This window comes from Gavia stellata, chromosome 4 (genome assembly GCF_030936135.1).
Source record: "Gavia stellata isolate bGavSte3 chromosome 4, bGavSte3.hap2, whole genome shotgun sequence".
Lineage (NCBI taxonomy): Eukaryota > Metazoa > Chordata > Aves > Gaviiformes > Gaviidae > Gavia > Gavia stellata.
The window spans coordinates 64622440-64634118 of NC_082597.1; the positions used below are offsets into that span (position 1 = coordinate 64622440).

Consider the following 11679-nt stretch of genomic DNA (forward strand, 5'->3'; position numbering starts at 1 on the left):
AAGTAAACAGTGGTTGGCCCCTTCTTTTTTATGGAGGTTTAGCATCCCCCAGGATGGACCTATGGTTCAAAATTTTTGTCATCATTCCTACAGTGTTAACCAAGAGAATGGTAATTTGGCAGCGAGGACTAAGAAAGAAAAAACATTTTAAAGAATGGTAGTGAACATCACAATTTCAAGCTCTAAATTTTATGGGTTCCATTTTGAATAAACGGACATAGGTTACAGGAAATGGACAACTACTTACTCTTTCTTTTAAAAACTGAAGATGTCTAGCATTTTGTGAATAGATCCCAAACTGTGAGACTTCAAACCAAAACATTTTCAACTCTAGCCCAATTCTACTTTCAAAAGTAAACTAGAAGGTTACCCAATTATAAATAATGGCATTTTTTGGCTGTAGAGTAACACAAGTGTCTCTCTCCTACTTCCAGGATCAACTTTTCATGTAAATTCTAGTAAAAGCTCCATGTGTCAAGAGTTATTTTCAGTAAACAAAAATTAAGAATCATAAACTGTTACCATTTCACCAATACTTTTCTAAATACTTACTTCCTTTTCTCATGAACATTGCAAAATACTATTTGAACACATGCAACATGACATTGCTTCCGGATACTTGCGGGCTTAGTTCCTTCACAAAATTATACACATCGTTCAAAATACTCAATCCTACAATGTTTACACTGGCAGCTTAATCTGTCACTAATGCAAACTCAAAGTCAAATGATTTATCTTAAGAGAATAAACAATGAGCATGGAAAGCTGAGAGCTGTTGCTGGCTTTGGATTCTATACCATTAAATTCTGCATTAAAAGCTCTCTATTTTTTATGAAGACAAAAGCTCTCAAGGATTACACTGTTACTCAATGTCATAGCAGCAGATCCTTTAATAAAACATAATAGAACTAGAAATGCATCAATAGACTTTAAATATATTTTTCTCTTTTAAAAAAAAATTTATACAGAAGGAGCAACAGTACATGCAGTAGAAACAGAATAGCTCCAATAAAAATCTCATTTTCACAAAAATTAAGTACTTTGGTGAGACATTGGTTTCAGCTGATGACTAGCACCCATAGACCTTACACAGCCAACAGCACCAAGTCAAAACATAGAATTATCCCATGGAGTTAAATTGAAAAGGAGTATTACAACAGCAAAGCTGACTATGGCAAGTATTTTTAGTTAAAAGAAAGATTATGCCACAGAGTTGGCCTATCTACAGAGACCTACAGCAGCACGGCCATTTTAGCAGACAGGCATCAACAGCTACACAAACCTTCACGTCAGTCAAGGCCCTCTGGGTTAACTATAAGGTTGATTTCTAACATTGTTTTTGAAAAACAAACAAAAAATTTAAAATTAAGCTTGTACAGCATCTACAGCATGAAGAAGATTAAGTTGAATATTCAAGCAATTCATTAAATTAAGGATTTTAAAGGCATTTCAGAAGGAAATGTTTATGAAATCTAGAATGAAATCCATTCAGTTTACATATTCCCATTAAGAAGAGAGCAATGTTCTACAAGAAAACCTAAATCTTGCTTTCAGCTTGATATAGAATCACAGGAGAAAAAAAAATTTTTAAAAACGTTTGGAAGATATCCCTGGAAGTCACCTAGTCCAAACACTTGTTTAACATAGAGATAATTTTTAAGTTCATTCAGGTTGCTCAAGGCCTTGCCAAAGCAAGTTTTGAAAGTCTTGAAAGATGGAGACTCCACAACCTCTGGGCAACCAGCTCCAGGGCTCAAAAACCCACTTTCATGATGAAGAATTTTCTCATATCAAATTCACTTGATGCTATCTGTGACATTGCCTCTTCCCCTTTTGCTGTGCATGTTGAAAAAGAGTCTGGCCCTCTCTTTATGTTGCAAGAGCCTGCAGATTCCTCCTTAGCCTTCTCTTCTCTATGCTAAACATCACCCCAATGCAGTCACACAAGTAGCAAGTAGATGGGTCCCCCTCTTCATGCTGGCTATGCGCTTGCTAATGCAGCCCAGTCTGTGGTTTGCTGCTGTTACCTGCAGGGTGGGTTACTGACAGCTCAGCTTGCAGCTCACCAGCACTTTTCCTGCAGGACCACTACCCAGCCAGCCACCTGCCTGTACCGATGGGTAGCCACCTTGTCCTAGGTGCAAGGTGCTGCATTTGTCTTTGTTGTTATGCTGCTTCTTGTCATCAGGCTTCTGCTCTTCAACTCCTCCAGCTTGTTTGTTAGTTGCCAAAAATAGACTGTCTTTAATAACATATATTGCCCTCAACAAGTTTATCTGTTTACTGTATCGCTACAGGGCTCCCAATTTAGTGTGAATTTACAGTATTTCACAAATTTAAAGGAAAATATATATTTGAAAAGCTGACTATTAGATTCAAAATGGCACATCTTGTCAATCTATACATAATTCTGTGGCCAGTTAAAATAGAACAAAAAGTTAATTTTAATTATATTGCATATCAGTATATATGCATATCATGTAATATAGTCTCATACACATGAGAGAACACCCCTGAGGCTTCAACTAAGTAAAATGTATAAAGGCCTGGTAAGTTGCCAAGTCCATCTAAAGTTGGCATGTTTATATACAATGTACATATATACCATAATACAACTGCTGCTCACTCAGGAGCAGCAGAGTTAAAGTTATTCTTAAATGTTGCAACCTATTGACAAAATAAAAACTGACCTCAGAAGTCAACAGAATTTGCATGACATTACACAGATGTGCCAACAGAGTTCTGTTGACAAGATGATGACATGGGATTTTCTTAGAAATATGCATATTTTTGTATTACATATATTATATTTGAAATTTGCTTTCTTGGGCTATAACCAGGCTATACATTTTAGTAATAACATCTAAAAAAACCAAAAAGCAAGACGTTAAATACTTTTAAAAAAAATTAATCTGGGACAAAACCAAGCAGCAAAATATGGTTTCTCCTTCTCCCTGCCCCCTACCACATCTGGTTAGAAATCCAGTCTAAACTCAAGCAGACCAACTGGTTTTACCATGCTCTCTCCCTTCCTCAATCAATTTTAGGTAATATCCACACATTGCAGACTCTTAAAAGCCTAAACTACAATTTCCTGGTCTTTGAAACTGAGATTGTGTTTCTATTTAAAAGATGTCTGACCTTTTAGGCTGTTGATCAAATGCAAATCCCACTAAGTTAAATGGGAGCTGAAGATAGACAGTAATGTACGTCAGGACTTCTTCATTTAGTAAGACTCCTAAATCTGTGCTTAGTCTAACTTTAGACACTACAGTTTTGGTCCAACATATTTGATCAGCATCTGTTAGGAGCCTGGTAAAAATTAATCTGAATTGCCCCAGAGAACTGCCTTGTTTCCCAGTGCCTGTACCCAGAGTTAGCATTTTCCTGGAATCCCACAGTCTGAAACAACCTGAGATTCAGCACTAAGATCCATTTCAGACTGTATCTGCCTGCTGTTGCAATAAGCATACTTCAGATCAGCAAAGAGGTAATCTCCTTTAATTAATTAATTTGACCTTCTGCATGGATTCTTCAGATATACAGGAATAAGGAATTAAATACTCTCCTGAAATTCAACAGCCAAACTCTCAAAAATGGCAACAGCAAGGCCTCTGAATAAAATACATTTAATAGCCCAGGAAAAGAGAAAGCTGGGGGGGCGGGCGTGGTGGGGTGGGAAATCACAGTAGTTGGGGACAAACATACTTCTGCCCCCATGATTCTCATTTTAAATTGCTTCTAAGAGTAGGAAAGAGGATGACACCTACAAGACAATACCAGAAAGCTGAGTTTTAAAATGTATTTTGACATCACTATCATTCTATCTATGCATTTGTATACTGTTTTATTTTGTGTGGAATCTGCATTAAAAAAACCAGGCAGCTTACTCTTGTACTGTTAACTGAAGTAACCTACAGGTCCAAGATGCAACTTCACACCATGCAAAGAACTATTTACATGAGAATGGGCTAATACTGTTCAATGAAGTTCTCACAGATGAAGTGCTTATAGATAACACTGTACACATAACTATGAGGCAAGAAGGACACACAATGCATTTTGGAAGTTTAATTAGGTAAGGCCTCCCTGAACAGTCATTAAGAGTCTACAAAGTCTATCAAATCTGATTAAGTCATTTAACCATGATCTCTCCTTTCTAAGTTTGAGCTGACTGCTTTTGGCCAGCCTGGATCTGTACAACCTGTTTCAGTCTGTAAACAGCATTTTTTGCCAATGCTAAGTTGAAATGCATGGATCTTTATTGACCTTCCCCTAACTTAGATTATCCTTTTCATCAGTACTGTGTTGGTAGAGACAAAAAAAAAAATTATTTTGATGGCCATTATAGAAGAATACACAACTGCATATTTTAACCATTTTTGCTAACCGAATCCCAGCTTTTCCCAGTATCATAATATTGACTTCTTTGCAGCAAAGATTTCCAATATTTACAATGCTTAGACAAACCCTTAAGAAAAGGTTTTTTCCACAGTGAATCACAAACTGTGTATTTTGGGAAACAGCACTTCAAGGACAGATATAACGCACTAAGAAATTATGTGGGAAGACAAAAATCATTGATGTTTTCAGCTGCTGTGATACAGAGTGCCTCCGAAAAGTGTGGTAAACCTACCAAGGAGTTCCTGCAGCCTCTGTTCCAGAAGAAAAGAAAAATGCTATTAGTGGTATTTCTACATCTACTGAGTCAAGCTGTTATTTCAAATATTTGACAGTGATTTCCAGGAGTCTGTTAGATCTGAGATACATGCTCACACACAGGGGATGGCAGAAGTTAAGAACTAGGGTTACCTAAGAGAGAATTTTAGCTACAAGCCATTTTTAGATTTTAATACAGCCATTGCTTACTACATGTATTATTTCTTCCAGCTGGAACAAACAGAAAAGTTTTTCTTGTAATCACATCAGAGAACATTGGTAAGATTCATGAAGCTATTATTATCTATAACAGTTAGAAGACAATTGTGTGGTTAATCACAAACGTTCTTTTCTTTCTTCTGTTCATTTTGTTTCCTACCCCTGTACCTTATACACACACTCAGAAGTCTCTCTGCAGCTTTGGTCTCTTTCCTCAGCCCCTGCTTTCCCACCCTGAGAGGAGGGAGACAAGCTACCCACTGCCTTCCAGCTTCGTGGTACATTTTCCACACCCAGGCAGCTGCACACAAAGTAGCCTGCCCAGGCTTGCAGGCCCTACTCTCCGTGCTCTACAGCCACCTTTTTAAGACCGTCACTGAGGAGTGATCAAGGCAGGGAGATACCCCTGAATCCGAATACACCCTCTTGCAGGAATAATTAAATATATGCTGAATTCAACATAGCACACGTCAATCACTTTTGATATTTCAAGAGATCTGTTCCTCTTTCATAGTCAATTGATGAATCCTGAAATGATGGATGCGACAATAGCTGTCAGTTTTAAAGTTCTTTTGATGTGAAATGCATTGATCTCCCCCCAATTATAAAAAAGTCTGCCACAAAAAAACCCCAACATTTTGTCTTCTTATTCTCAGATGAGCACAGAAACAAAAGCTTGTTAGCTTCTATTTTCTTGAGCAACTGTAACTAAGGCATAAATTTCTTTTTATTTTTAAATGAGGTATATGTTTTATATGCAATATAAACAATTTTACTACATCCTTTGAATGCTCAATTTTCAGAATTATTTTTCTTGTTCAATTCTTCAGCTTTCCTATGTGTGTTTCCACTCCCCCAACCCCTTCCTTTCCACTTTTAATTGAAATGCAATTTTGTCACCAGGTTCAACCACAACTTCACTTGACAGGTCTACAGAGGCAGCTCCAACACAGGCCAGGACCTAGCGTATGGGGTGCTCTAAGTTCTGTGACCATGATAGGTTAGTAAGATGCATAAGAAACAAAGGATATAAAGCCAAACAGGAGTACAGAAGAACTGAACAAATCCTATTGTACTGAAACACTACAAACCAGAAGATGGATGGACAGCTGTCAAGCTTTTCGTAGGTATACAAAAAGCCATGGTTTTGCAGAAAGCATTACATTAAGAAACTAGATGTTTACAACAGTGAAAGGCAATATGGGTGAAAGCAGAAGTGTTCATTTGCAGGTACTTATCTAGCAATTAGTTTTGGACAATTCTGACTTCTGCTAAAAGCAGCAGAAAACATGCTTGCTGATGGCACTCAAGAGATGACCAACAGGCACAATCTACAGAAGTCCTTAAAAGTCGCTCACATTTTATGGAAGATGCAAAGAGACCAGAGCAGTGGAAGGAAACAAAGGGATGGGTGATGCAGACCAAGTAACAGACTAGCAAAATTACCCATGCAGATTCTGGGCAAAAGCAGGGCAATACTGCACTTTACATCCAGAAATGAGACTTCAGCAAAACAATCAAAATATAAAAGTCAGAAGAGGATGGACAGAGTATAAGTTACATTATCTTCCTGTTCAAGCACTTTGGAGACAGTACACAGTCCATAGTGTCAAGACCTAGACATAGCCTAGCTGTGAAAGACTGGGGGAAAAGAGGGGTCGTGCATAGAAGTCAGTGATGATGCCCACGTATGGAACTGAGCAACAGGCCCAATATCGCACAGCAGCTCTATGCATAGGTAGTTTGCTATTTCTGTTCTGTTCTTGACCAAGCCAAAAGCAGCCAAAAAGGTGGGAAATGCACTGAAAGGATGCACCAGACAACTGCTGCTGGGTTGAAATGGACAATCAAGGGTAGACAGTAATCTATAAAAATATATTAATTTCCTCTTTTTCTTTCCCTCAGACTTCAGTTCTACCATAGGAAATCAACACACTAAACAAATGACAGGTTTGCAGCATTTAATCCTATTCACTTCAATCAATCAATCAGAGGATGATCTAATGTAAGCTAGTGACCATCCAAGGAGAAAGTTCCTCTCTTCTCTCACCCCATTTTCTAGGTTCTTGGCTCACAGCTGCAAGCTTGTCCCATTCCCTAACCTTAACCATAGCTTTGGGGCTCACTGGACTTGATCATGACCAAGTTCAGTCTACCAACTGGATGACAAACTAAATCAACAAAACCAGAATATTTGCCTTCCAGATTAGTGATTGGAAGTGGCTTAGCCACTACTGGTACTGCAAGTACCTGAACAAAGGAAGCGGAGGAACCACATAGCAAAGAGCTAGGAAAAGCAAGCAAGGCTTTTCATTTCAATGACAATGGGTTATTTTCACAGGACTCACTGTCTCATGGTATAATTCAACTGAAAAAGCATAATCCCAGTCACTTCTACCTTCCCCCCAATGGCTTACTGCTCCCTACTCAGTACCAGCACTACTTGTCACAAGACCCACTTCATGATCCAGTAGAACTCACTGCAGCAGAGGAACACCCTGCTCTGTCTTGCAGGGTCTCCCTACCATGTTGATGAGCCAGAGTTGCAGTTTCATCTCAGCATCACATGGAACCATCAAACTTGCAAGTCTACTTTAAGCTTCATGGTTTGTAGTCACCAACTATTTCAGGCTTTCCATACTCTTTACACTATCGTAATAATTTCCTAGTACACACTTAGAACTGCAAATGCCCTCTTCCCTATCAATGAACTACAGAATAATCAAAAAGCTTCCAGCGTACAGTTCTCTGTTTTAATTTAGATACAAACAAGTGGCAAACGGCTGTAATGAACTATTTCACTACCTGAAATCCAGACTTAGTACAGATTAAGCTCATTGTTATTGCAATTTAATACGCAAACTAATGAAACCAACATCCATGTGGCAATATTAAATCCAAACATATGGAATGAACCAGTCCATGTGAAAACAGAGGTGTGTTTATGTACCACTGAGTGGTTAAAATAGTGATTAGCACTAATTCAATACTCCCATTTCACATTAGCAATAAGTAAAGCAACTACAGAGGGCCTCATTTGACCTTAATTGTTAAGGACATTATGTCAACATTTGTATAATCAAGCTAATGCCCTGCTCTGACATATTAAGATAAAAGCTAGAAGTACCTCAAATAATGAGATCTTTACTTTTAATTACCCAGTGCCTTTAGGCAGCAATTACAATTAAAAAGACTATAAAAGAAGTCTGGTTGACCTCCAGTTATTTCAATACTTGAGAACACCAAGAAAAGGGCAGAGTTTGGAACAACTGATAGCCATTCAATTCCTAATAGATGTAACTTATACATGCAGTCTTTTTTATGCTCTTGATACCAAAGACTTAAACAATTTAGTTAGCATACAAAGAACAGACCCCTTTCTGCAAACTTTGTACGGATAAGTTAAGAAGATACTGTGTCAGATGAACTGAAATATGCATTAGTTTTCCTAGGGCTGGCTGTGGTGACTGGTTGTTTTGGGTTATGCTGATGTTGTTTACCTTGAGATAAACAGTGTACTGAGATATAGCACCCTGGAGGAGCTTCTGGGTCTCCTGATAACAACTGATATACAACCTTGAGACTTGGTATTGTTTACATATCAAACAACAAAGTCAGTGAAATGCCCCAAATGGGTGTTCTAAGGCTGACCTACCTCATTATAATGTTGAAAACCACACCTCCTAGCTAGAAAAGCTCCCAACCCAAATAAGCCCCCTACTCTCTGGGCATGCGTAGTGAATTAAAAGAGAACTGTATCTTTAAGATTAAGTAAGAAAGGTACTAACCAATAGTTAGTTAAAGGGTGGGACCATAGGCATAACTAACTTTGTTAACCGTTTAAATACTTGTCATGATTTCAACCAGGTATGCATGCTAGGAGGAAAAATCCCCCATGCACCCAGTGCTGCAATAAACCATGTCGGCTTTCTAAACTATTATTTGGAGAGTTTTCTTGGTTACATTTTTCAGTTACACTCTTAATGGTCCTACGTCAATGCAACTTTATCAATCTGGAGTGATGAAAGAATACAGAAATTTAATTTGTAGTTAGTTTACAAATTAATCACAGTTTAAAAATATTACTCCACCCTACAATTTTCTGTATTTCTTTAAGAAGTTCCCTTCTACGAATACCATATTTTGGATTCTACATGATTATTTTTCAAACAGAAAAAAGTGAAGTCAACTGCTTTAACGGCAATGTTAGTCTTATAAGACGTTTTCATGTGTATATATTTGCTTTTAACAACAGAGCATGCCTTTTTCTATTATACACACACAATCTTACCCTCCCCCCCGGCACCTAAAAAGAATGCTTTATATTTCAATTGCACCAACATAACTACTAGACCATGCCACCAATCTTCCCCTACTGATGCGTACCAGGAATACCACACAGTTCTTATCTATCTTCAGGGAAAGAGTTAAGTTTTTAATACACAAGCATAATATTCTCTTTTACTACAGGTATTCTCAGCTTTAACATAAAATGCTTCATATAAGATTAAGATAACACACCATTAATCTAACCACATTAATTTGAATGTAAACTTACCTCTAAATATATTGATGGTGGGTTATGCTCTCCTCCAAATTTGTCTAGCAGTGCCTCTATATGTTCTTGTGTTAATTTAATCATCTGTTTGATGTTCCACACCTAAAACAGAAAATTTAAAATTTTTATAATCAAAAGGAGCCTAGAGAATGTGTCCTAAAACAAATTACATTTTCTTGATATATAATAATAGAAGTCCATAATAAAAGTATTTTCATTATCAGTAAAAGAGTGAACAAAGCTATCCTGTTGATCCACTGACAGTAAGACACAGCTTGCTTCCAAGATAAACAGAGAAATATTACATTTGGTTTTAAAATTCAGGAACCACTGAATAAACAACTTTAAGAACAGTTTATTTTTCATGTTTATCAAAACCATATTAAGTATTTTTCTTGCAAGACTTTGCAACCCAATTTCTACAGTACTACAAAGTTTAGTGAAGGAGGAGTTCTATCAAACCTTAAGTAATCTGTGTAAACAACATTCACAAAACCTAGACCTAGTGTTCTATTTGCATGGGAATAGGATGTCTTGATCTTAAAAAGCACCTTCTATACCCTGACTTCTATACTCTGTCTACCCTGCAAGGTTTCTTACAGACCTTGGATATGATCTGAAAAAGACACCTACCTCTAGTGCACACAGAAAACTTATTGCACTGTACTATGAACCAATTCAGGTTGCTACTCACTCTTCACAACATCTTGAAAGGGTCAATTTTAGACTACAAAGGGTCAACTTTGAGACTACTGTAGGTGAACAGTATTATGAACCCTAATTTATACCTAAAAAGGCAGTGAAGCACAAACCCAAACATTTAAAGCAATAATGCTACACTTATTAAAAAGCTACTTTAGTCCAACCGAAGTCAGAAATTTATAGTGGGGGAAGAGGGAGGAAAAGGAGAATCTCTTCATAGGTACTGTTATTCAGACTATTTATCAGGAAAAAATGATTACATCAGAGTTATTAAACCCAGAATGGAAGAAATTAAAATAATATTAATCAGTGATCATGAGAAGACAGAGTTTAGGATCACGTGCAGCATGCACAAAACAACAAGTAGGATTGCAACCTTGGACTTCAGGAGGTCTAACTTTGATCTCCTCAAGAAACTGCTTGGAGAAATCCATAGATTAGGGCTCTAGAGGGTAGGGGGGCTCAAGAGAGCTGGGTGATATTCAAGTCTCACTTCCTCCAAGCTCAGGATCGGTGTATCTCTAAGAGCAGGTAATCAGGCAAGGGAAGCAGGAGACCTGCATGGTTGAGCAGGGAGCTGCTGAAAAAGCTCAAGTGGAAGAAGGAAGTTTACAGTACGCGGAAGAAGGGACTGACCAGTTGGGAAGATTACAAGAAAGCTGTCAGAGTATGCAGGGATGAAACGAGGAAAGCCAAGGCCTCCTTGGAATTAAACCTGGCAAGGGATGTCAAGGTCAACAGGAAGGGTTTCTTCAAGTACATCAGAGGCAAAAGGAAAACCAGAGAAAATGTGGGCCCGCTGTTGAATGAGACAGGTGCCATGGTGACAGATGATGCAGACAAGGCAGAGTTAATGAATGTCATCTTTGCTTCAGTCTTTACTGCTCCAGCCAGCCCTGAGGAGTCCCAGACTTCGGAGGTAGCAGAGAAAGTCTGGAGGAAGGAAGACTTTCCTGTGGTCGAGGAGTATCAAGTTAGAGACCAATTAAGTAAACTGGACATCCACAGGTCCATGGGTCCTGATGGGATGCACCAATGAGTGCTGAGGGAGCTGGCAGAAGTCATCGCTGGGCCACCCTCCATCATCTTTGAAAGGTCCTGGAGAACAGGCAAAGTGCCTGAAGACTGGAGGAAAGCCAATGTCACTCCAATCTTCAAAAAGGGCAAGAAGGAAGACCCAGGAAACTACAGGCCAGTCAGCCTCACCTCCATCCCTGGAAAGATGATGGAACAGCTCGTTCTGCGCATCATTTCAAAGCACTGGAGAAAAAGAAGGTTATCAGAAGTAGTCAACATGGATTCACCAAGGGAAAAATCAAGCCTGACCAATCTGATAGCCTGGATGGATAGATAAGGGGAGGGCAGTGGATGCTGTCTACCCTGACTTCAGCAAGGCTTTCAACACCGTCTCCCCATCTTCCTCATAGGCAAGCTTAGGAAATGTGGGTTAGATGAATGGACAGTGGTGTGGATTGAAAACTGGCTGACAGAGCTCAGAGGGCTATGATTAGTGGCACAGAGTCTAGTTGGAGGTCTGTAAT

At 38.5% G+C, this 11679-nt stretch overlaps 1 protein-coding gene across 6 annotated transcripts in view; it reads right to left on the reverse strand.

The window, feature by feature from the left end:
- Window positions 1-9535, reverse strand: part of BRAF (B-Raf proto-oncogene, serine/threonine kinase) — a 68970-nt gene extending 59435 nt beyond the window's left edge. For 4 of the 6 annotated variants that reach the window (XM_059817258.1, XM_059817257.1, XM_059817255.1 and 1 more), the window contains exon 1: window positions 9437-9532. In XM_059817258.1, coding sequence (XP_059673241.1) covers window positions 9437-9520 — 84 coding nt within the window. In that variant the 5' untranslated portion in view covers window positions 9521-9532. Of the gene's footprint in view, window positions 1-9436 lie in introns of all 6 variants that reach the window. The other 2 variants (XM_059817253.1, XM_059817252.1) reach the window with 1 other exon arrangement.
- Between the last annotated feature and the right edge of the window lie 2144 nt (window positions 9536-11679).